The sequence below is a fragment of the Pogona vitticeps genome, chromosome 6, assembly GCF_051106095.1.
Source record: "Pogona vitticeps strain Pit_001003342236 chromosome 6, PviZW2.1, whole genome shotgun sequence".
In the NCBI taxonomy this organism is placed as follows: domain Eukaryota; kingdom Metazoa; phylum Chordata; class Lepidosauria; order Squamata; family Agamidae; genus Pogona; species Pogona vitticeps.
The window spans coordinates 92239234-92265560 of NC_135788.1; the positions used below are offsets into that span (position 1 = coordinate 92239234).

At 42.2% G+C, this 26327-nt stretch overlaps 1 protein-coding gene across 1 annotated transcript in view; it reads right to left on the reverse strand.

Annotated features, from left to right (window-relative positions):
• Positions 1-325: 325 nt before the first annotated feature.
• The window catches only part of TOP2A (DNA topoisomerase II alpha), a 29686-nt gene continuing 3684 nt past the window's right edge, over positions 326-26327 (reverse strand). Inside the window, exons 5-35 of the mRNA XM_020805860.3 lie at positions 25996-26141; positions 23202-23299; positions 22737-22949; positions 21505-21678; positions 18991-19092; positions 18337-18474; positions 18027-18165; positions 17603-17760; positions 17062-17187; positions 16472-16582; positions 16261-16366; positions 14593-14702; positions 13302-13394; positions 12564-12678; positions 12041-12162; positions 11336-11484; positions 10924-11155; positions 10341-10475; positions 10044-10244; positions 8122-8317; positions 7818-7909; positions 7137-7292; positions 6957-7040; positions 6343-6534; positions 6067-6175; positions 5677-5823; positions 5347-5488; positions 4589-4653; positions 3386-3496; positions 1212-1441; positions 326-687 (exon numbers count right to left, since the gene is read on the reverse strand). Of these exons, the coding sequence (XP_020661519.3) occupies positions 544-687; positions 1212-1441; positions 3386-3496; positions 4589-4653; positions 5347-5488; positions 5677-5823; positions 6067-6175; positions 6343-6534; positions 6957-7040; positions 7137-7292; positions 7818-7909; positions 8122-8317; positions 10044-10244; positions 10341-10475; positions 10924-11155; positions 11336-11484; positions 12041-12162; positions 12564-12678; positions 13302-13394; positions 14593-14702; positions 16261-16366; positions 16472-16582; positions 17062-17187; positions 17603-17760; positions 18027-18165; positions 18337-18474; positions 18991-19092; positions 21505-21678; positions 22737-22949; positions 23202-23299; positions 25996-26141 (4336 nt within the window). The 3' untranslated portion in view covers positions 326-543. The remainder of the gene's footprint in view (positions 688-1211; positions 1442-3385; positions 3497-4588; positions 4654-5346; positions 5489-5676; positions 5824-6066; positions 6176-6342; positions 6535-6956; positions 7041-7136; positions 7293-7817; positions 7910-8121; positions 8318-10043; positions 10245-10340; positions 10476-10923; positions 11156-11335; positions 11485-12040; positions 12163-12563; positions 12679-13301; positions 13395-14592; positions 14703-16260; positions 16367-16471; positions 16583-17061; positions 17188-17602; positions 17761-18026; positions 18166-18336; positions 18475-18990; positions 19093-21504; positions 21679-22736; positions 22950-23201; positions 23300-25995; positions 26142-26327) is intronic.

Genomic DNA, 26327 nt, shown 5'->3' on the forward strand with positions numbered 1-26327 from the left:
AGAAGTGATGGAGTCATTTCTGGCTGGGACACAAAAATCAGGGGGAAAGTTCTGAGAAAACTCACACCCTTATCCCCCATCTCTTTTCTGAAGGGCTCCACTGCCTGGACTGGGCACCTTGATAGGCCAGATTAGGCTTGCAGGGCGGGAATTTCCCATCGCTAGTGATTTTTTAAAAAAAGATGGTGCAGCAAGACTTGAGCACCCTTGTTTCCCTTAACATTCTTGTGAAAATCAACCATGGTGTGGCATGACGTCTGAATACTATTTTTGAATGTAAACAATTGAATGCACGGATTTAAAGGTCAAAGGAATTTAAGGAGTCTTCAAAGTAGAAAAACATTTATTAACCACATGTAAAAGGATTATATAGAACAGAAACATATGAAAATATTTACAGGGACAGACAGAACATTGATAAAACATGGTCCTATCAGGAATGCCATTGTAAGCGCTTGGAATCCAGTTCTTGGTTATTTAGTGCAGACACACTGAATTTTTAAAATAAGGTGGGACAAAACGTAAGTGAACTTTGCTTTCAACTCAGAATATTTCATCATCAGACTCTTCTAGATACTTGATAGGTTTTCTTGCCCGACCAACCCTTTCATGGATGATAGCTGGAGCACACAGTTCCTCATCTGGGCCAATTTCCATGGAAAATGACTCATCAATCTTCTTGGATTTCTGTGAATCAAAAAGGGCAGCTAGTTAACTATCAGAATTTAAAACTCCATATATATATATGCATGTGTGTTGGTGGGCAAAGTATTCATAATACAAATGTACTTATAGATATAATCCTGTTGTGAAACATGGAAGTCCTTTGCTCTGTCCCATCCACTGCCACTTTATATAACCTCTCTCCCCCTCTTCCTCTAACATACACAAATCAGTTTGTCCCTAACAAACACACACATGCCCTCATCCATTCTGTGACTCCACACCATATGTGAAAACAGACATCACACATTTTATTTCCTTGCAGAGGATTGTAAATTATCCCTGTTAGGTTGATTAGCTGGATGCACTTAAGCCATTCACATATGCTGGTGCTCAAATTTAGACTGGGCTTTCTGAAAGAAGCAAATCTGTGCCTCCAAAATATGCATGATAAGAAAAAGCAGAGCAGTGCAAGAGTCCTTTAATATTACTCCCTATGTTGTAACATCAAAGACAGGTAGCAAGAATAGGAATAGCAACAAGCAAACCTTAACTGCCGTGGATTTTTTAAAAGACTGCCCAAAGTCAGAATCAGAGTCCTGAGAGTCAGAAGTGGAGGAAGGCTTCCTTTTGGCCGGTTTCTTTGTCTTGGCAGGCACAGGCTTTTTGGAAGCTGTTCCATCTGTACTGGAGTCTGAACTCTTAGCTGCTGTTGCTTTGCTGGGTTTTGTAGTCACCTTCTTCTTTGAGAAAGCATCCATGATAGAAAGCTGGTTGTCTAAACAGTAGAAAAATCAGTTATCTTTGTGGCTGTCATTCCCTTATATCTCCTCAGAGAGGTCTGCCCCAACAGAATTTCCAAGTAACTGCATCAGAAACTCATTCTGTTGATGATCAAGACAAGTCTTAAGGCCTTGTAAGGCTCAAGACTACAGTTGATCTGAAGTATAATCATCAAGATAGGGCACAGTATTTTTGACAAAAGCAGCAGGAGAATTGGGAGAAAGGCATTATCACTGTCAAGAAAGGAAGCCATTCATGATTAGCAAAGCTGGAAAATACCATGGGATATGGCTGGCTTCTTCAGCAATAGACTTAAAACAATGGCAGCCCTTTCCAAGAAATAATTGGCCAGAATATTCTCCTAAAAGGTTCCAGGCCTTTAACTCTTGAATAAGCATCTACCATTAAAAGGTAAGTGCAATGTAAGGCGTCTACAGCCTAATGAGTCTTCTGCAAATGTACTTGTTAGAGTAAGCATGGCGTTGCTCCTGGAAAAAAAGGAGCAACGAACTGTCTTCTGCTTGTCCTTTTTTGAGGAGGCAGCTGAGCTGGAACATGTGCTGTTGGGTGTTGCTGTCTCAGGTACTTCGCAAACCTTTGGACCTTTAGCAGTGCATGCAGGCGACCAGGCTTTCTCACAGGAACAGCCAGTTGTCAGTGTGTATGGACCAGCAATTGTTTCGTCCAAAATGCTGGATGTGCCTTTGGACAGTGCTGCCAACAGCACATGTTCCCTCTCCTGTACAGTGGTGCCCTGCTTGACAACGACAATCCGTTCCAGGAAAATAAGTCTTAAGCAAAATCGTCATCAAGCGGAAAAAAACAACCATTGGAATGCATTGAAAACCGGTCAATGCGTTCCAATGGGGGAAATACCTCATCGTCCAGCGAAGATCCTCCATAGGGCAGCCATTTTCTGATCCCTGTCTTGGGAACAATCGGTCCAGAAAACAGCAGGGAGCCATTTTGTGAACCGCTGATCAGCTGTTTTAAATCATCGTCAAGCGGGGGGGGGGGGGAACACCCGCTCCTGATGCAGGGACTGAATCAACGTTAAGCGAAAAAACCCTATAGAAACATCATTTTGCGATCGCTATAGCGATCGCAAAAAAAGTCATCGTAAAGTGATTTTGTCATCAAGTGGGGTCATCATCAAGCGGGTCACCACTGTATCTTCCACTTGGGAAAAACTTTTAGATGATGATTAGCACTGTAGCTCTTCTGCTGAGCATTGGCTAGAGCCCACACTGTTCAATCCATTCCTCCACTTTCAGGTCCTGAGGTGCGTATGTTGAAACTGAAGGCAAGGAGAACACACTTCTGGGAAGTACCTAGAAGCACCCTTAGTCTTCCTTGCACCAGAGGGAGTATGTGTACCTTTGAGCATGGTCACATATACTGCCTTTACATATTTTGTATGTATGTTGCCTTGGGAAACCTGAGAGGGGCTCTGCAGCAAGTGGCTTGGCTGCCATGGTGGACCACTAAACGTAGACCAGCCAGCTGTCAAATAAGCAAGCCAAGTGCCTGCAGGAATCAGGTCTTGTGCCTGTGGAGTTCAGGGGAGCTTTTATACTCTTCTCTTCTACCCAAGACCCTCCCTTCTCTCCAAGAAGTTCTGTTAAACCATAACAAATCAGAAAACCCTTGTCAGGGACAGATGTGCTGCCAAACACTGCAGATAGAAGACAGCATAGAGGAAATGATCCACAGAGCTGAAGCTCTGGAAGAACCTTCAGGCAGCCTGGATGGGAGAAGCGGGATAGGATGGTTGCCACTGAAGCAGGAGAGGAGACAAAGGAGCACCAAGCATGAAGCAATTCATTGCCTTTGCTAAACCATAAGCCATCCCTGCAGAATACACGAACTCCAAACACAGCTACACTTCTTTAATAGAAACAGCACTGAATACTTTTACAGACATTTTGAAAAATCTTACCCTCACTTATGCCTGTTGTTTTCTTGGCTGGTGCTCTCTTTTTGGGGGCGGGTTTAGGAGGCCCATCAAGAGATGTAGCTGGTTTAGCTTCATCATAGTCCTCAATGTGAACTGGAAGGAAGAAAAAGCCCCAGGAAACAGACAGCTCCAAAACGTATTTAATTGACTTTTAACTGTTCATTTAGAACAGTCCAAGCACTTAAGACACAGCAGCATACAGTGTTCCCAGCCCACTCCAGCCATCAAATGCCAGCACTTTCCCACTCCTGTGGCTCTTTTAAGTTGCTCCCTGTTGCCACAAACTCAAGTGAAGAAGGGCAGAAGGTCAGTAGAGGGATGGGGAGGAGGACATGCATGCAAACAGTAGAATAGGAGAAATAAAAAGAGTGAATAGTGGCATATAGGAAGAATAGGTCACATGGTATGGAAAAATGATGTGGAACAGGCAGCTGGAGAGAGGGCTAACAATGAGAAGGAGAAGCGAGTAAATGCACAAGCTGGCAGGGTAGCTCAGAGAGCTAGGTATTTGGTTGTGGAGTCAGAGGTTGGGAGTCAAATTCTCCACTGGGCAGCCCAAAAGAACCAGCCTGTGTAGCCTTGGGCAAGCTGTACAGTCCCAGAGCATCCCCAGGAAAAGGGAATGGTAAACCACTTCTATCTGTCTAGAAAAATCTAGATTTCAAAAATGTACGTGTTAAAAAATTAGATACAGTAAAAAATGTCTGCTGAAATGGTAATAGATTTTTCCTGGTGTTATTATATAGTGCTGTGGTTCCTTTTATGATTATGAGGCCAGAGTGGCCCTTAGAGTAATTGGAATTCTGCTTGCTTGTCTGTCCTAGTCTGCTTCATTGCAAAGCAGCAAATGCACGAACCAATTTTTTAAGCAGTGTAACAAAGTATACCTCAAGGCATTAGGGATTCCTACCTTTATGAACTTGTAAAGCAAAGAGACAAGGGGTAGCACAAGAGACATAAATAAAGAAGCATGACAGCCGCAGCTCTTTTGTCTGCTTGGCTATTTTGGGAGGTAACACTGGTCTAACAATATACAAATGTATCATGTTCTTGTTACTCCAATGGACATCAGCTCTTATTCGATGAATTGGAATACAAAGCTGCATTCACCAGTCACAGAAAAGGTGAGAGTAAATTCTGATTGGAGAATAAGCAAAGACACCATGAGTTGGATGAAACTCTTACTTGTGACAGCACTCTGTACCTCTGGCGGTTTGGATTCTTTTTGGCCTTTCTGTTCTTTCGCTTTCCTACAAGAGGGAACAAATAATGGGAAATACATCTATATATTGTCATGAGCTTGCTCTTTATTCCAGGAAAGCCTTTGTACTACTACAGATGAAATTTAGGGAGACCCATAATACTGAATTGCTTGTACTGTAGTAGGAAGACTGGGATAACTAAACACACGGTTAAGGACATTTAAATATGAGCAGGACTCCTTCGAGGAAGCATGGGAATGAATAGAAAGATGTGAACTTTCAAACCATATAGAAGTCTTTGTCAGCTGGAATGAAGAACTGAGGACAAATTAAAAAGGATAATTCAGTAGTGTTTCTGGAGATATTTATGATAATATACTGCCCTTCCCTGTCAGAGTACACAAATACGGAGCTAGGCAGAAAAATAATCAGACCTGATATAAGGTAGCTGCCTTTCTTTAAAAAAAAGAAAGGAAAACAAAACAAATAAAAAAAAAATGAAAACGAGAAAGATGTTTCTATTGTTGTGTTTTACATTAAAAACCCTAAACAACTGGTTCTCCCTTCTCTTCCCCCAAATCTAGTTTGACATGCCACATAAAGAATTATTTTCCAGCTTGAAACGTTTATGCTGTTTTGTCAATTCTGTTTAGCCCTCAAGTGGAAGGTTGTTATCTCTGTTTGAAAGTCATTCTAAAAACTCAGTACAGTCACATATTTTGGCCTACTTCGGACACTCACTTAGAAACAGCCTTCAGCTTTGCTGGGGCAACTGCTGCATTTTCCTCAGGATCCTCATCTGTTTCCACCCGAGCTGGGGATGTTTCACCCATGTCACTGAGGTCTGAATCTGAATCCGAATCCAGCACGTATTTTGCTTTGGCTGAGAAAAAGGAGGAAAAAAACACTTTACTCCAGTAACTAAGAAGTCAGGAATAAGCCACCTCAAGAAGTTCTTCCCAGGTAATTAGGTGCACGAGCACAGCTTTTAGAAGAGGATATAAGCAGTCAAGAAATTAACTCAGTATCTTCCTTGCACACGCTCCAACTTCTAACTTCTCCTAAGCCTACCTGCTGCTTGGCGGCGTGGTGCATCCTTACGAGGAGCAACCTCTATATCTCCCTCATCATCACTTTCTGATTCTGAGCCAGACCAAGGATTTCTTTTCATGGCTTTTTTGACAGGCTTGAATGGCAATACAGATTGTTTCTTGGTGTCTGAAATTAAACCAAATAGACTGTTCAATTGTAAGACCACATGGGATGTGCCCACGAAAATGTTAAGAAGGCATAAGAGAGCTCAGAGTCAAGTTAGGCCTCACTCTTTTTTCTTCTTGATTTTGCTTAATAGGAAGATGCAGAACAAGCTTCGACCCCCCCCCCGCCACCCAGCCTGAAGTAAAATTAGACTTTGACAGGCAAAAGAACCAAAGAAAATGGACTTTCATGAATAGATTTTACCTGGCTCACTTTTCATTTTTTTTGCCAATCTTTGTTTAAGACCTTTGGGTTCCTTGTCACACCCTGGTGACTCTCCTTCTTGACTCCCATCCAGATCAGTTTTCTCAGTCTATAGAAAAGTATAGAGAAAAATTAATTACAGCTGGATGACTGGGTAAGGAAAGGTGGCAAAAAACTGTACGTGCAGCATTTGATGATCACATATGTTGTGCTACAATAAACACGGGCACATTCAAGCACAGAGTGCCCAACAGATGCCAACATTTCCTACTTTACCTTGATTTTTCTTTTTAATTTCTTCTCTGCCCCTGCCTTCATCTCTTCTGTCACTCGAGGAATGACTCTTCTGCCATGTGGGGAGGGCATGACTTCCTGCAGCTTCTTTACTTTGAGCTTCCCTCCTTTCCCTTTGGTGGGCTTGCCTGTGCCCCCCATCATCTCATCCTGTTTCTCCTTTTCTTCTAGGCCCTGTGGCAGAGGACAAATGAGTGAAGCACTAACAGCAGGCAGCATTTGACTGAAGCAGGAAAGGTAGCTTCATGGGGGGGGAAAGGGAACATTTTCAAAGGCCTGGAGGGTAACACAGAGCCAGCAAAGCTGAATCAGGGAACAATTACACCACCAGCTGGCAGGTGCCAGAAGACAAGAGCACCTGGGATCTCTCGGCTTCTCACTTACATCCCTCCAAGTCACCTGCCTTCGAATTAGTCAGTCAGTCTCTAGAACAGGCTTGAGAGAGTGTCTCCACAATCCTTTTTTAGAGGAGGAGAGAACTCTTGTTTTAAATGTTCCACCCGAATGGAAGCATTCTAGATATAAGCAATTAATGCATATCAGTTGAAGTCAATTAGGAGGAAGAAACACAGCGTTCTTCTCCAAGAGTGGCTTACTTCAAGAGCTTCGATGAAGACAGCAAGGTCTTCTCTCCACAAGTTATCAGGGCTCTTCCGCTTCAGGGTTTCCAGTTCTTTTTCCTAAGGAGGACCAGGGACAAACAGTGAGCCACAGGCTGGAGTCTTCAGACATGGCTGCCTGTTAAAAGCCTTTTCCAGAAGAGATCACCTACTTACTTTGTCATCCCGCTGCTTGCACAACTCATCCTTTTTTTCCTTAGTGAGGTACCAGAGAGGCATGTTCAGAAGGTAGTTGAAATCTGGCCCAGTGGCTGCAGCCGATTTCTCCTCCTTATCACTGTCACCCTCTTCACTGATATCATCATCATTGCCCTGCAGGAGGAGTGGAGAAAGTGGGACATTGGTCAATAGCTGATGAGATTGCTCAGTAACAAGAACACAGTGGCAAAGCAATAGAACATGCACATTCCCTTCTCCCAAAGCTTTCACTCTGGACAAAGGGAAGTGGCATGCACAGTACATGCAGAAGGACATTGTTTGTTTCCCCCTCGCCCCCAGTCAAATGTAGAGCTCCTGGTCACTGTCTAGGAGATGAGACAGTTACAAAAGTATAGATGCTCCTGTCCTGTGAAAGGTACGCACAGCAACGGAGGTATCCTTCCACTCTGAAAAGGCCAAGGATCATTAAGACAGCCAGGATGAAGATACCTCCCCCCCCCAATGGCCAGGCTAGTTGAGGAGTTCTGAGAAGTAGGATCTGAAAGATAAACGTTCCCCAGCTCCCATCCTCTGGCTGCAGCATCAGATAGCCAAAGGTGTTTATGGAACTCCTTAAAGACGCTAAGGAAACTAGATATGGCAATTAAATTAATTGAAAGGGAGTGAGGATTGTAGTACCTTCTGTTGAGATTCCTTCCATTTCTTTACTGGATCAGAATCATAACCTCTCTCAATCAGAACTTTGATCAATTCTTTCTTGGGCTTGTTCTCTGGAAATACAAACATTTTCAGATCACAAGGACAGGAATGAACCCCAACGAAAAACCTCAAATAAAGGTCCTCCCATTTAACTCTTTGAATCATTTGGAATGAGGATACCCATTAGCTAATACTTTAACCAGAACAGCCAGTTGGAACAAGCATACTTTTAGTGCTCGAAGATGTCCCAGAACCGTTCGCAGTAAACTCTGACAATACGCACCAATCACGATTTTGCCCTCTATTTTTTCTAGGATGAAGCGAGCCTGGTTGTTTAGTTTGGCCGATTCAGCCCCCAACATCCCAGCCAGCCAGTCTTTTCTTAAGGAGTAATAGCGCAGCCTGAGACCATAGAACTCCCGTAGAATGTCTTCTGCAGTCTCATATTTCTTCAGGCAGCCAACATGGTCGAAAAGGACCTGATGAAAGAGCAACACTCCAAGCATCAGGCCTCTGCAATTTCTTGTGTCTTGGAAAATCACATTTGTGCTCTTAAGCCCTAACAATTTCTAAAGATCTGGAATTTGCCAATGGGACTCTGTTCTGGGGCCACTGATAACTGCAAATTAAGAAGTGTAAATATTTTTCCTAAACCAAGTCTGCAAAACAGCTCCATTCAAGTAGACCTAAAAGGCTCTTCCCAATTGTCAGGAAAAGAAATCTTAGTGAATTAGAAGAGAGTTGGGTGACTTTTCCCACACATGGCTGAAAATGAGTCGATAGCAGCAGGCTAGCAATCTGTGGACACTGTAAAGTTATTAAATTCACTGCAACTCAATGGAATACAATTTTTACGGAAAAGATCACGGACCGCATGGGGAAATTTCTCAAAAAACACAACCTACAAGCAGTATTCAAGCCTACCACAAAAATACAACAAAGGGACCCCCTCACCACTGCAGGAGTATACCGGATAACTTGCAGTTGTGGCCAGGTATACATTGGAACCACAAAATGAAGCATCCACACCAGAATCAAAGAACATGAGAGACACTGCAGACTAAATCAACCAGAAAAATCTGCAGTAGCTGAACATGCCCTAAATCAAACTGGACATGAAATTCTATTTCAAAATACTGAAATACTGGACAACACCAGCAATCATTATGTCAGACTGCACAGGGAAGCCATTGAAATCCACAAGCACCAGCAGAACTTCAACAAAAAAGAGGGAAGTGTGAAGCTCAACAAAACTTGGCTCCCAGCTCTCAAAAATACAGCGTACAAAAGGTCAATGAACTCTACCCAGCCACAAGGACAGGAGATCACTACACACAAAAGACCAGCTAACGACACCCATCAACCACAGTGACAGATAATCTCTTCTCCTTAGCACAACAAGACACACTAATCACCCATCTACAGAAAAAGACAAAAGCCTATCTCACAGCCATAAATACTGCACTCCCAAGCCAACTACGTACACCAGAGCACTGTCCTCTGAAGATGCAGGCCACAGAGACTGGTGAAACGTTAGGAGGAACAACCTTCAGAACAAGGCCAAAGAGCCCGAAAAACCCACAACAACCATCCCCTTTGCTTCTTGGTTTTTCAAAGATCTGCAAAGCTAAAAGTGGAAACAACAAAGACTATCAGCCAATCTTCCCCAACATGGTGCTCCTAGATGGAGGTGGATAATTCCTAGAACCTGATGGAATTTTTTTCCCTTGCAGGCCACAGAAGCCAAAACATTACCTTTCTCTGCTAGGATTTGATTGGAGGGGTGTGGGCAGAAAATCAGTTTTTCTTTTAATGGCAAAGCAGTATCTCACAGAGTGGTTCATTCACCCCCACTCTTTTTTTCACTTCAGTGTCGACATTTAATTCAGTCCAAACACAGCTTCAACATTAAGCAGGGTACTACCAAAGTTTTAATAACTGCCTCATTATTAGGAATCTAGAAGACTTTTTATTATGAAAAAGAAATCACCTTTCTTTTAATGTTTCACATCCTTGCATTTTAATGTTTCACATCCTTGCATGTTTCACAACCTCTTTCATTCTGTTGCCTAAGTAATTCACATCTGCCTCATTCCTAGCTAAGAAAATGGAGCTGGCCCTTTTTCATCCATACGCTTGGAAGCCAAGGTGACTCTGATCCTCTCTCCTCCTGAACGTGGAGTATCCGTCCGGGCTCTTGCTTACCATGTTGTTACAGGACAGAGATGTTTGGAGTTTGAAGACCTTGTGTAGCCCAGCAGCCTCTGCTTCCACCAGCTTCTGCTCGCTCATTTTCACTATGAACTTGACTGTGGTGTCTGTGTGGTATTCCTTATAATCGGTTATGAGTGGAGGTGTCTTTTCTGTACCATTGAGCATGGGCTCTAGAACTTGTTCCTTGTATACCTAAGGGAGAGAAGACCAGCATCATTGTTTGTCTTTTTCTTTGGGTTCAAGAACGTCCGGATGTTAAATAATTTGAGAAGCACAGTAAAGAATTACCTGCGTCCAAGTGCGAACAGGGAGCTCCGAAATTTCGATGGTGGTCGAGTCAAGAATAGAGAGTTCTCCATTGACAAGATACTGGTTCTGCCCCAGTGAATCTATTGTCCCCTTGAAATTCTTGTAACTAGGAATCTAAAATTACAGAAATTGTAAGTCAATCTTGGAATCACATTGTAGATTTATTAAGACACCTTGAAACCCCTAAGGCTGTTGCAATTCTTCATAAGAGCAGAGAGCTCTCTCCTGTTGAAAGAGGGCTTGCGGATATATATGGAGAAATAACTATGAGGGAGAGGAAGAGGAAGATTTCAAAACGCAGAGACAACAACCATCACTTTTCCAAATCTTTCCAGCTGAAACTACGAGCCATTTAAAGCTTTCTTCATCAGGAGGACTGGCCATCCAATGACGGTTTCCAAACCAAAGATATCTTATGGTTCTGATATTAAGGTTTCAAATATTATGATGCAAAACCCTGCCTTTGGCTATCACTGCTACTCCCAGAACAGTTATTATTACACTTTTAAAAAAAAGCTGTTAATGTAGTTTCAAATTTAGAGTGAGCTGCATTTTCATTTACCATTGGTAGAGGCTCTTCTCCATCCAGCATGCGACAAATGTTATTCACCACTTCTCGGATATCGTAGTTGGGAATCTTGCATGACCAGCCGGTGCCAATGCCCTCTGCCCCATTGATTAGGACCATGGGAATGATTGGGATATACCATTCCGGTTCTACCCGCTGGTTGTCATCATACAGAAATTTCAGCACACTGTCATCCACTGCAGGAAAAGCCAATCGTGCCAAAGGACTAGAAAAGAAAGTGACTTGTGGAGAAACTGTTCTGCATGAATATTTTAGAAGCAGGATAATAGGTTTGCAGGGGGGAAATAGGGAGACCATCATACTAAATTTCCCGCAGTAGGACTTGTTACCTCCAAGTGATGTAAAAGAAGTGCCCTCACCCCAGTCCTTGCTGGTAGTTACTAACCTGAGCATTGTAAAGATGTAACGGGGACTGGCAGAGTCTTTCCCCCCATGCAGTCTGGTGCCAAACTGGCCAATGGGCTGAAGGAGGTTAAGGTTGTTGCTGCCCACAAAATTTTGAGCCAGATTGATAATGGTCATCATCAGTGAGGCCTAAAACAAAAGGTATAGTGGCAGATGGTTACACATTCCCCTTATAACTACAACAACAACAATAGCCTATCAAGTGAATTCTGATTTATGGAGATCCTTTTCTGTATCTCCCAGGTAAAGAATACTCAGAAGTCGTTTACCTTTCTCTTCTTCAGGAGGAGCCCAGGAACTGCGCAGCTTGCCCAAGGCCACAAGGAGGCACATTGAACCCCCGACCTCTGGCTTTGCAGCCACATATCTAAACCACTGAGCTACCCAAGAAGGGGTGCAGAAATGAGGTTTCTATGGTTTCAGAAATGAGGACTCTTGACCACTAAACCCAGCTGCTGACCAGATCTTTATGCCTGCCCCCAAACTCTCTGAGCTGAAGCAGGACATAGAGCTGATAAAACAATGCTATTAGAACATTACAACCCTAGAAACGGCAGGTTTTGTCTGTGACCATGTGAACACAGTTTAAGTAGGAAAACAGCACTGGCTGTTTCATTTCACCTTTTGCCAGTTCTTGAAGCTGCATTACACTTCCTTGGCACCTTTCTGGCTCTCATTCTCTTACCTCTCCATGGTGGTAAGAAGACATCTCAGCCACTGATCCCGCCAGCTGGGCAACTTTTACCTCTCGCTTGTCGTTTCTTTTGAAGCAAGTGAACAAAACCTTCCTCTGACCTGGTTTCAGGCCTGAAAGAATGAAAGACAGATCCCTTGACAACATGCCATCCTTTTGAACTGAAGGCAATCCAAACTAGAGTTTGTCTAAACACTGAAGAGCTGGTGGGCGGACAAAGGCTGTAGGTGGAAGGATGGCTGCCTAAAGATTGCTATGACGCTTTCAATCGGGGGCCACAAGGGGCAGAGCAGCTGACTTAGCAGTCCATTCACAACAAAAAAACATACAGGTTAAAGAAGTGTTGCTTATCATACCTATGATAATGGGTCACAAAGATAACACAGAGAGGTAGAGCTGCAGGACATACCCTGTAGTTTTTGTCCTTTGTTTATTAAAACTGCTAATATGGACAATCTTGTACATTGAAAATACAAGGAAACTTGATCTCAACTTTATGGAACAGGCAACTTACCATCGACCAGTGACGGAATGGATCGCTCATTATCAGAGTTTGAGAAGAGAACCAGTTCTTTGTTGATGAAGTCATTGTAAGTTAGGTAAGTGGTAGTTTTCCCATATAAATAATCCTAGATAAAGTAATTTAAGTTACTATGCCTTCAAAGCAACTAATTAATGCTTTCTAATCATGTGGTTTCTAAGAGTTTGCTTCTCTTGATAAGACAAAGGACAATACTTGACTGCACAGATTGCCTTATCATCTCACTGGGACAGCATATAGCTGGGTGTGTGTATTCTGCCTTGCCTAAGATTTCCTCAATGCCCAGCTTCTGATGATGTGGGCAAGTGGGGAGAAGTTGGAGAGAAGCAGGGACAGAAATGAAGCACGAAAGGGAGAAGATGCAGTTACTGAATTCCAAGGAAGAGAGCACTTGAGAAGAAGGAAAAGAATGTTAAGCATTTCAAGGGGACTGGGCTAGTGGACAGAGATGCAGCTTCCCAAACTTGACAGCCTTTTATAAGCTGGGATGCGTACATGATCCCCTGAAACCCCCTTGTATGAAAGGTTCACTAGCAGAGTCTTTAACAAAGGGATAAATGTCCATCCTCAAGGCTGGGAAAACTATCAAGTCTGACCCTTGCTTAGTGCAGGAATCCAAATCAAAGTACATCTAACATATGGTTATCTAATTTTCTCTTGAATGCCTCCAGCGTTGGAACATTCACCACTGTTGATCTTAAAGCCACTTACATCTGGTAGCCCTAGTAGTTTCCTCTGCCTTCGATCTTCCATAAAGTTTGTCAACCATTCCTTTCGGTCATCAACTTTCTTTTTGCTAAAGGCCTGGAAAGTTACAAAATGAGCAGCTAATTTACTCAAACCAGTATTCACTACTATACAGTGGTGCCCCGCATGACGATAATCCGTCCCAATGAAATCGCTGTTTAGCGAAATCATTATCATGTGAAATCCATTTCCCCACTGGAATGCACTGAAACCCGTTTAATGCGTTCCAATGAGGAAAATACCTTGTCATCCAGCGAAGATCGCCCATAGGGAAACCATTTTGCGAGCACTGATCAGCTGTAAAAATGGCCGTCCTGCGAAGCATGGGTCCGGAAAACACAGGGCAGCCATTTTGCGAAGCCATGATCAGCTGTAAAAATCATCATCTTGCAAACAAACGGTTTGCGAAGCACGGACCAAATCGTCGTCAAGCGAAAATCCCCCATTTGAATGACTGTTTTGTGAATCGCTATAGCGATTGCAAAAAGTCATCGTTATGCAGATTCATCGTTTAGCAAGGTCATCGTCTTGCAAGGCACCACTGTAGTTATGCAGTCATATATACAGTCAGGCTAAGAATTATTACAGTAGAACCCCCTTATCCATGGTTTGCAATAGCGCTATATACAACATACAAGGGCACCCACTTGTGGTCTTTGTCCCACTCACTGTATGCTGTATATAGGGTTTGCTTGTATCCGTGGTACAATAGGCACCCATGGTAGATCACGGAAATGATCCTTGTAAATTGGGGGATCTCACTGTATTTATTTGATTGATTTATACCCTGCCCATCTGGTCTATATGACCACTCTAGGCAGCTATCCTCAATTTGTCGTTTACACTCATGCAGATGTCAGTTCAAATTTATAACAAGGGACAGTAGAAACTAGGCACCTTAACAAATCTATTGCAAGACCTTACAAGATCCTAAGAAATACAAGGTTTGTCTACATTGCAGCCAGTTACAGTAGTATGCATAGCTGTGGCAATTCATGGGATAAATACCACCCTTTAATTTTATGCAGTGTATACTTTACACTTTTACACTAGTGCTGGATTCTGACACCCAAGGCTGATCCCATTCGAGGAAAACATTCAAGTCTTGCCAGGTTATTCTTGCCATCGTTACAATAAAGAGCTGCCTTTTAATCTCAACCTTTTAAAAAATTCTGATGGGATTCTATTCATTTCAAAAATACATAATGTGTCATGAACAACCGTTTGCTGGTCTATCCTCTAGTAATTGTAGTACCAAAGTGATCGCAGCATCATCTTCAGGGCCAGAGTACTTGAAGGGTATTCGATGTCTTGCCATCTCTGCAAAGTACTCTTTTGCCTCCTTGGATGTGCTGGTACCCAGACCTACAGAAAGAAGGACAGACAGCCCTAATAAGATACCTAAAATTATGAAATCAAATTATCCACTCAGTTGTATCCGACCCTTGGCAATTCCATGAGCCTGCTCCCTTCATAATTTCCAACACTTCAGTTGCTTTATACTTTGGTCAGTTGGTTTTTATTTATTGATTGATTGAATAGATTTTTATACCGCCCTATTAGTGCAAGGCACTAACAATAAATAAATGTAATAGCAACAACAACAAACCAACAATCATTAGAGTAAAATAAAAATTATAATAAAAAGAGCAGAATCCTATCTTTCCTCCTCACTGTTGATTCTGGATGATCTATCATATTTGAGTTGAGTGAGAAATTAGAGAACCAAGAAAAAGTAGCATTAACCTACATATGACAACTGATCATCCACTGCAAGTAAAGAATCAAACCACACTGCAGCAAAGTAATTTTCCTAACTTCAACATCACCAAGGGTCCCTTTTTCTTAAAATGAACAGCAGTGCAGAAACCCATAGCTATCAAATGACAACCTATGCATCATCCTTTGTACTGTATAGTTACAATTTAGACAAGTCTGATGCTGGCACAGAGCTGCAACTTAATGTGCTACTGAACAAAGAGGAAGCTATTTTGAACTATTTGTGGCCATGAGAGTGACAACAGATTAAGTTACATTCAGTTTCTATCACTGGTGAGCAAACCTTTTTTGTGTGTGGCACAGGGATGTACTGGTGACAGTGGAGCCCTTCATGTGGGTAGGCCCATTCATACTGGAATCATGGAAGTGTCTGCAGCAAGATTAAAGCTTTCTCTCCATTGCACAGCAATGCTAATCACGATCTGTTTCTTCACTGCATTTAGTGTGATAATTTACTTCCAAAGGAAGTAAGCATTCTACAGTAAATGCAATAAGTTTGAAATTCTGTAAGATTGTGATCTGTATTTTTCTTTTAGAGACAAAGAATTATTTCTTGGCCTCTTGGTCATAAAGCAGCAAAATAGCCCAGAAAGGGAGATAAAACACAAAAATAGCAGTCAAGAAGATTGCTGTATGTGTCCAAAAGGAGATATTCTGAGTGAACGAAGCACTGTGTAAGCAAAAACTAAAGTTCAAAGAGAAAACTCTGTCCTGAGTCAATGCAGAAGCAAACTACCATGGGTCACTAGGATTAGACCAAAAATTACAGTCATGTGATCCTTGCCTTACTGGGTAGCAAGAATCCCTTAGATACTCCCCTTCCACAGAACTAAGAAAAGTTATTGATAGTGCCCATCTATGCACAAGTTGGCATAGTAAATACATTGTCAAGCAGACCTAGGCTCTTCACTCACTTTATCTTCCAGAGTTTATATGGAACTGTACTTTTGTTTTGTCAACAAAGGTTGCTTAGTAGTAATTGATTGGATAGGCGGGATAGAAATCAAATAAATAAATAAATAAATATTTCATAATGGGCAAACACAAGTCTAAATAAGCTGTTACACATAGTTCTGTTTCATAGACTATATCACTACAAAAACAAATCCACATCTGGTGTTATGACACAGGGTTCAGGACAAACCTTTATAGTACTTGATTTTCCAGTTTTTGTAGCTAGGATTGCTAGATTTCCATTCTTCAAATTCTGGAATGCTGTAGAAAGGAATCTCTTCTTTGTTCTTGGAAACCTAGTATGAAGTGATAAGTTACAGTCTGAAAACATATTGGACAGCTAATATTTTAATGGATGGACCTGAGGAAGGATAGTCTCAACTGCTCAAGGGGTCACTCACCTTTATGATGGGAGTTATGAACTCTTCCAGGAAACGGTGCCTCAGAAGAGACGGCCAGTTATGGTGTATGAAGTTAATCAGCAAGCCTTTGATGTGGGAGCCATCTTGATCCTAAAAGAGCATGCACAAGATAGGTTACAACTGTGGGTGCTGCAAAGGGGGGAACTGTGTCTGGCAGATGGAAGTCGAGAACTCTCCATATCTGCGCACCAGGAAAAGCCACACTAGCTTAACTTTAATGACACTGGCTCACAGACCCACAGTAGTTAGGAAACCAGAAGGGAAGCTAATTATAATGGCCAGTGTGCTGTCACAGTGGCCTTAAAACGGAAAGAGGCAGTTGGGGCGGACTCTGTGCCTTTAACTAAAAGGTGCTGATGAGCTGCAAAACCAATATGGAACCCATTCAATTATTGCTTGGGAACTCCTCAGCCCCCAGGAGCTCCAGAAGGACTCAGTTACTAACAAACAAAAGATACAGAGTCTGGTATTGGAAAGGCCTAATCATGAAGGAGCTTGAGCAAACAAATGCACACACAGATGAGGAGTTGCCATAGGATGTTGTCCCTAGTACATACAAAAAGACTGACCTGATCTGTCATGATCATTATCTTTCCATAACGCAGGCTCCTAAGTGATTCTTCATCATCATAGCTCTTCTTGTATTGCAGGCCCACAATCTTAATAATGTTATTAATTTCTGAATTCTCCATGATCTAAAAATGATCAGAATTTGTGTTTCAAGTGAACGGCATAAAACTCTTGCCTTATAGATTCCCCCACCCCGCCACATATTGTCAGATTTCCTGAAACCCGTCTCAAATGCTTTTTGTCTATTGTGAAACAGATTTACTGCTCAGGGTACTTAACTCATTTGAAAGCACTTTGAAGCAAACAGATTTTGTACTTCCCAGCTCAGTGAAAGTGCCTGGGGGAAAGCACCACAGTTGTCACTGCTGATCCACGAAAGGCAGTCTGAGATTTTTATTTCACCTGTCATTGCCACTTGGTTTAAAAGCACTTTCCTGATGGAACTTCTAAGAGGACTGACAGGTTTTATTCATAGGCTTTCAAAGCAAGCCCTGATCAAGTAAAAAGCAAGGAGGAGTTTGTACAATGTTGCTAACTGACCTGTTTGTGGGAAGCTTCACGAACATTGAGCATCTTTCCACGCAGGGGGAACACTCCAAATTTGTCTCTTCCCACAACTCCAAGGCCAGAAACAGCCAATGTTTTAGCTGAATCACCTTCTGTCAAAATCAGGGTACAACTGATAGAATTCTTGCTCCCTGAAAAGACAATGGAACACCATCATTAAGAACTGTTCTGATGAGCATTATACATACCCCTTTTAATTAAGATTGGCTGCCAAAGTTCATGTCAGAAGCAAATCCTTCCTTCCTACTGTGGTATTACAAGAGGTGAGTATCAACATATTGGGGGTAAGAGAACAGATGGCAGTTTTGTATATAATGCAAGACAACCCCTCATGCTCAGAAGCAAAGATTCAAATAGTAGCAAGGCTTCTGTCTTGAAGCTCTCTTGAAACACATACCAGCATCATTGGCATCATCCAGCTTAGGTATTCCTTTAATTCTGTTGTGTTTTACAGCAGAACACTTCTTGTTCAGTTGAGTTTGGGCTTTAAACTTGACCCAGTTCAAAATGCTTTCTACTATGCCACAACTGACTACCTGGAAAAGAAAACAAAAACAAAACTGCTTGTAGGAGAACCTGTTGCATGCCAGCCAATTCCTTTCTTGCTGTTGTTCCTTTAGTCAGAATTAACTTTGCACCCAAGTCTGCCTTCAGACCCCTCCAAAACACTGAGCAGCAGCCAACCCAATGCACCTCACAGCACTTACCCCCTTGATAAACTTCTCACTCAACTTGCATGTTGACCCAAAGCTCTTTGCTTGAAGAGTCATGTTTTCCTTTGTCTGGGAGTCAAATGTTGGGTTTTCCACCAAACAGTTTACGAAGACCCACATGTGATTCTTCACCTACACCATCAATTAGGGACCACAAATGTTTAGTTTATTAAACAGCCTAATCTCACAATCCTCTAGTTGCAAAGATTATATAGAACCTCTATATCTACTGGATCAATACCCGCTGATGCACTCTACCACTGTCAGCTACAGTCAATGCCTTTGGAACTGTGGGATTCTACAGATAGCTAGGAGGTGCAAGTGAAGATTCTGTCTGCACTTGTTTGAGACAGTAAGCTATTGCACAGCTCTGCCTGCACAATGGTAATGACATCAGTAGCAAATTACTTGAAATAGCTCCTTTTCTGATTTCAGGGTGTGCATGATTTGTGCATAATGAGAAAAGTTCCACACACCCTGAAGGCAAAGAAGGAAGTTTCTAATTTGGGGCAACCCGCTTCAACTGATGACATCATACCTGTTGTGCAACAGTATACTTGCTGGAGTTTAAGATATTGATACACATTCATAGTGTGGCATGATAAGCCAGAGAGAAGAGGTAGAACACGAAAATTTTAAGATTTACACCTGGAAAGGCTTCACTCCAACGCCACCTTTGTTCTTTTTCTTTACCACCTCGATGAGCTTGTTGACGATCTGATCAGCAACATAGTCTACATGCCTGCCACCCTAAAGCAAAAAATAAAGTCAAAGAAAAGTCTTTTGGAAGGCCTATTACAGTACGATATGCTAATACAATGGTCTTTGATTTGTGGCAAAATCCACAATAAGTCATGTGCGGCCTAGAATATATGTTTTACAATGCACTTGTATTGAGTTGTCTTATTTTTTGTTTATTTAATTTATTTACTTAACTTATATGCTGCCCACACTACCTAAAGGTCTCTTTGGGTAAGATTTAGTAAGATTTTTATTGGTCAACCATTCACAATGTATTAAAAACTAATTCACCATGTGAAACTAATTCACAGTCTTATGGTAATCCTAAAACTTCTAAACGTTCTTATCATTGTGGTTGTTCAGGTCTTGTAAACAAAAAGCTGTAGCTTTCTGTAATGAATCACTGGTTCTCTTAATGAATGTGTATAGGTGGTGCCAAAGAATGAAAATAACTGGATATTTTTTAAAATGCTAGTTTAGTTTCATTATCATTCCATGGATTCAGCAACATGAATATGTATATACAGTGGTGCCCCGTATAGCGAGGTTAATCCGTTCCGGATTAACCTTCGCTATACGAAATCTTCGCTAAGCAGGAAGTAAAAAGCCATTGGAACGCATTAAACTTCATTTAATGCGTTCCAAATCGGCCCTAAACTTCCCACTTAGAGAAGTTTCCTGGCCCCGGGCAGCCATTTTCGCGCCCTCCACTCGCTTGCCGAGGGCGCGAAAACGCCGCGGGGGGCCATTTCGGGTCGTTTTGAAGCCGCAAAACAGCTGTTTTGCGGCTTCAAAACGGACCGAAATGGCCCCGCGCCGCGTTTTCGCGCCCTCCCCTCGCTTGCCGAGGGCGCGAAAACACAGTGCGGGGCCATTTCGGGTCCTCCCGCGCCCATTTTGGAGCCGCCGATCAGCGGCTCCAAAATGGCCGCGGGACGCCCAATCGTCGCAAAGCGAGGTGCGGCGATTGGGCGCTCCGTATAGCGATCCCGAAAAAGGGGATCGCTATACGGATTCGTCGTTGTACGGTGCACTCGCTAAGCGAGGCACCACTGTAGATGAAAATACTTTTTGCTGGAAATAAATGTTCAAGAAGAAAGCACTTCTAAAGGATCTGTACATTGAACCTATCAGGACTCAAACTCTTCCTCTGATTTCATGTTTTATATCAAATCAGTGAAATCCAGTGCATGTGATTATTGTAAAAGTGAAGGATTTTTGCATTATGTTCAGTCTTATTTGGGACCATTAGCAAGCATAAAAATGTCTGGGTATGTACTACCGACCACCCCCAAAATCCAAGACTAGTCCAAGAATTTCAATGAGAGCTCCATGTGTAAGTCACACCTGCAGACTGGGAGGGGGGGAATGTCCAACATATTGGTGGATTGCTACTACCTAGGCTGTATGTCCTGGGAGATGAGCCAGCCTGTGCAGCCTTGGGGAAGCTACAGAGTCCCAGTGTGCTCTGAGACGATGATAAACCACTTCTGTGTATAGCTAGAAAATCCTGGAAAAGGTGGCCATAAATCAGAATCAACTTGATGGTACACAGTTATATTTTTTAAACATAGCCAATGATAAAGTACAATGGGTACTGCGGTCCAACCATCTGGAGGACCACACATTTTCATTGCTTGTTAAAGGTGCCTATTACTTAAGTCCAGAGATGCTGTGGCTCAACGAGCAAAGCTGCAATTGAGCTCCCAAAAGGTATATGTGGGCCAAATTCCTCTGTAAGCAGCGGTGATGAGAGCACATTCTATTCAGTCACATTAAGGGCTATACAATACTCCTGAAATATTTGTTGTCTTGGAAACGGGGATGACCACTGCGCCCTAGAGTCTGATATGACTGGACTAAATGTCAAGGGGAACCTTTACCTTCTTTCTATCATAGAAAGAGGCATGATTAAGTTTAGAAAACGTAAGTGCAGCTTATGGTCTTCTACCATGTTTCCCTGAAAATAAGACAGGGGCTTATGTTAATTGTTGCTCCAAAAATGCATTAGGGCTTATTTTCAGGGGATTTTTATATTTTTCATGTACAACAATCTATATTTATTCAACTAGTCATGTCATCTTCTTCCAGTTGCTGCACAATGGTGGAGGGCGGGGTTTCACTTAACTGGGGCTTATTGTTGGGGTAGGGCTTATATCATGAGCATCCTGAAAAATCATACTAGGGCATATTTTCAGGTTAGATCTTATTTTAGGGGAAACAGGGTAATAAAAAAAACTTACTTGAAATTTCAAGAGCTTTCATAACTTTTGCAAAAACTGCACAATTGGTCTTACTTCAAAACTACATGGTTCTTAAATAAGATGGCTTTCTTCTTGAATAATTTACCAAGTTACATTTTATTGCTAAAACAGTCAACAAGACAGGTTTGGAACAAACTACAGCTGCCAAACTAGTTACCTTTGTTGTAGCAATGCTGTTGACGAAGCTAACTTGCTGGAATCCCTTTTCACTCATTACTAGGCAAACCTCCCATCGGTTATTGACTTCTTCATGGACAACTTTCAGTGGATTGCCAGTTTCATCCATCTTGTCCTTCACATACAGGTCTACATAGCTGCGGAATCCTTTGACCTGTACAAGAAAGATATTTTGGGGAATGTATTGTTTCTGGTCTCAATGTGACAATCAAAGAACCCTGCTGTCAGCCACTGGACTCTTCCTCTATTAAGATGATATTGGTTCTCCTGCCTCTCAGCCAACACTCATGGACCTCATTAGATTGTGGGTTACTGCAAGGCACTTTTTTTTGTCTCCAAAGCTATTTTCAGGAAGCCACTGAAAGCAATCATTAGGGCATCTAATATTTCTCTCATGTCTGACATCCTGAATTGGATACAGCTGTGGCATGGAGGCTCTGTGGGTGAATGGTTCCTGGATTTAAGAACAGGAGAAGTGTGTGTCTTTGAATGGGTGTTCAGGTAGGCACCTTCAATCCAGAGCTGCCACTACAGCCACGGCTGTTTTCAGCGGCTAATAATGCTTTTTCAAATTTTGGCTGGTATGCAAGCAACAAACACTGCCATACAGAAAAAGCTTGACTACTATAGTCCATTCATTAGTAACTTCAGGATGAGACAAAGGCAACATGCTTATGTGGGGCTGCTCTTAAGGCTGCAGCTGGCACAAAATGCCACTGTTAGGTTAGCAGTAGAAGTATCTTTTACCAGCATATTAACTCCAGGTCTGAGGAGAGTACTCTACCTGACCATGTGCTATTGGCCCAGATTTAAGGTATTGGTATCTACTCAATATCAGGATACTTATTATTTTATTTATATACCACACATCTAGCCAAGGGCCACTCTGGGCATTTTCCAAACATGAAACAAAAGTATTTAAATTGTTTGACACCCCGCCTGACTGTCTGGACACTATACCCATCAGAAGATACTCTTCTGGTAGTGCCTAAGACGCTGGAAATCTGGCCCATGGCAGCTTGGAAAAGAACCTTTAGTGTCACAGTACCCCGCGTCTGGAATTCCTTATTAGTACAAATTAAGCAGGCAGCCTCCGGTTTTGGTGTAGTTCCTGGAAATGTACTTGTTCCGTTTGTACACAACTTAGAATTTCTTTTTAAAAATTTAACTGGTTCATAAAACTAAGTCGGTCAATCAAAGCTATTTACTTACAGGAAGCCTCTTTCCGTTCAAGAAGACCTTGACATCCTTAGCTGATCCAGCAATATCGTAGGCTCTGCGAGACATTAGAGCCACAATATCTTTGTCCAATGTGGTCATTTTAAATTTTGACAGATCAGGTTGGAAAGTTATACATGTAAAATCTTCACCATCAAAGTACTTCAGTTTCATCTCTCCAGCTTTATTCATATTATCCATCCAGGTCTGGGGGGAAAATTGAGAGCAGTTAAGAAATATTAGTTCCCAAAATGGGCAACCAAATTTTTCTTACCTACTGGAGACAGTTTCTAATTAGAGAAGAAAATGCCTTCTTGGTCTGGCTCTCAGCCACGCTGGCATAAAAACAAGTTTCTAGTCCCACCTAAAAGAGAACCACTGCAGCAACAGTGGGCCAATACCTGCCTTGGACAGGAAACAAGAGAATCAATATGACGCTTCCAAGACTATTCCCCATACCTGCTTAAAGAGTTTCTTGTATTCTCTGCATGCTGTTTCCACTGTAAACTTGGTACTGAATATGTTACACAGCTTTGCTCCATAACCATTTCGGCCACCTAGAAAAATGGTTCATAAATCAAGCTAATGAAATACAATAAAGTTCTGTAAGGGTTAGGAGAAACACAATTCAATTTTAGATAGTTTATGTAGAAATAAGCCCTACTGAGTTTTTTGGGGTGTATGTGTGGGAAGCAACTTTCATGCAAGTGTGCAATGAACTGTAGATTTAAAAAGTAATGTTATTTTACTCCACGTGGAATTGAAACTTAACATTCAAATGATAAGTAAACTTCCCGCCTACTCCAAAACAAGTACAGTGGTGCCCCGCATAACGAGCGATTCGTTTAACGACGAATCCACATAGCAATGAGGTTTTTGCGATCGCAAAAGCAATCGCATACCGATGTTTTCAATGGGTAAAAATCACTTTGCGATGATTGGTAAGCGTTTCGCTTACCGATTATCGCATACCGATGTTTTAAAAACAGCTGATCGGCGGTTCAAAAATGGCCACCCACAGTGTTTTCGTGCCCTTTCCTCGCTTACTGGGCAGCGAAAATGGCGGCCGCATGGAGGATTTTTGCTTTAAGGTGAGTTTTTTGCCCATAGGAAGGGGTTTCAATGCGTTCCTATAGGCTTTTTTGCCCCGCATATCGACGAATCCATATAGCAATGATTTTTTTGGAACGGATTATCGTTCTATAACACTTTCTATAACACTTTCCTGGAACACCATCTTATCATATACAGTGGTGCCCCACATAGCGAGCGCCCCGTTTAATGACAAATCCGCATAGCGATGCAGATTTTGCGATCGCATTGCGATGTTCTAAATGGGCGAAAATCGCATTGCGATGATCGGTAAGCACTTCGCTTACCGGTCTTCGCATTGTAATGTTTTAAAAACAGCTGATCGTGGTCCCAAAATGGCCGCTGGGTAAACAAAATGGCCGCCCGCAGCATTTTCGCACGGTTTCGCTTACCGGGTGGCGAAAATGGCGGCCGGATGGAGGATTTCTGCACAGTGGTGAGTTCTCCCCCCATAGGAATGCATTAAACATGTTTTAATGCATTCATATGGGTTTTTTTGCCCCGCATAGTGAGGAATCCGGATAGCCTTTTTTTAATGGATTAACGTCGCTATGCGGGGCACCACTGTACTGTCAGCAATTGTCAGTATGGGATAATTACGAATTTCCATGTTTGATTACACTGCTGAACAGAACAGAACCCACAATACCTTCTTCTTGCCTGAAGATCTGTATCTCCAAACCTTGGTTCCTACTCCTCACCCCTGACTTTAACCTAAGAGTGGGCAACCTGTGGCTGTCCAAGTGCTGCTGAACTGCAACATCCATTTGCCTTAGTTATCATGCTGAACGGTCAGGAATTATGGGAACTACAGTCCAACAACATCAGACGGGTAACATGTTCCTCACCTCCATGTCAGCTCAAAAGGAGGAATAAAGTGTCATTTGGCCACTGAACTGCTTTCAGGCAAAAACAAAACAAAACCCACTACTCTTAAAAAGTTCACAGACTTCTAACCACAGGTATGGTTACATTAGCAACAGAGTGTGATCTAGTCTGAATTGCTTTGGAATGGTGAGGCATGATTAGATCACTCTTTTTCACAAGGAAATTGTTCCTGCAGCCATGCAGTTTTGATCTAGTCAACCACATGCTGGTGTTTTAGATTGCTCTGGTCTGGTCTGTTTTGTCACAACATGACCCTCCCCTCCTCATGCTCTGCCTCCTCTTTTACAATAGCTGTCAGCCAGTTGCAAAACAGCCTGCTTCCATTTGCTTGCAGGTGGGCATCAATGCTGTTTTTATGTACATAAAGAGTGGGAGTACGGAGTGCCATGTTTCAGCCCCACCTTTATTTCTGAAAACACCTTACTGTCTATGGTATTATCATGCTATGTAGTCTTCATTGACAGATGTTCAGAAACATCAGCTTTGCAAAATTAGCAAGTAATAAATGCATGTAAAAGTATACATGGCCAGGATATCATCTTCAGCCCTACATTTTACAGAACATGATGCAGTGCAATAGTGGAAAAGTATATTTTTAATTAAAACAAAAATGTGCTCATGCTATCTGCAGTCATGACCAGACCACACCCATTTCTACATCTCACCACTGGTGTGTAGGAAGAACTCCTCCCCCATCTCACACTGGAGCAGTCTAGGTGATCACACAGTAAGACAACACTGCTTATTTGGACTTCTTCCAAATAAACAGTATGTTCCAACACTAGAGCAACCTGGGATGGATAGGTCTCCATTAGGTATGGGATGGAACACTCTAACAAGTACATTGTGTAGTTCAGTGGTTCTTAACCTTTGTTGCTCAGGTGTTTTTGAACTGCAACTCCCAGAAACCTCAGCCAGCAGAGCTGATGGTGAAGGCTTCTGGGAGTTGCAGTCCAAAAACATCTGAGTAACAAAGGTTAAGAACCAGTTGATATTTTAAAAGTGATCCAAACCATTCCAGCAGGGGGCTACTTTCGTGTAGCCAGCCTTCAAAGTTACAGTCTCTCTCTCTCAATTGTTCATTGCCTGCTATGGAATCTGCACATTGACATCTCGATATTCTGCAACATGAATGCAAGCTATGAAGATTCAGCTGTAACTGATGAAGACAGCCCAGAAAAGAGTTTTGATTTTTCAAAGAGAGTGACACACTTAGAATGCACTCTCAGGCCTCTGGGCTGGTCAATAATTCCTACTGAAATGTTCCTCTAACCTGTGACTTTCTTCTCATCATCATCATAGTTGCTGGATGTTAAAAGCTGCCCAAAAATAAGAGCTGGCACATAGACTTTCTCTACTTTGTGTTCTACGACAGGAATTCCTTTTCCATTGTTCCACACAGAGACAGTGTTATTCTCTCTAGAAAAAGAAAACAAATTCTCAATGAATCAGAAAGAAGCAAAGCCATACTCTTCATGGAATTAATTCTATTCAGTTCTGGTCCGCAAAGTTTAAGAAATATCACAACTCTTCAAACCCAAAATAACCCTTCATTCTCAGCTACAGATGCACTACTAAGCTTCTTTTTGAAAAACAGACCTGTAT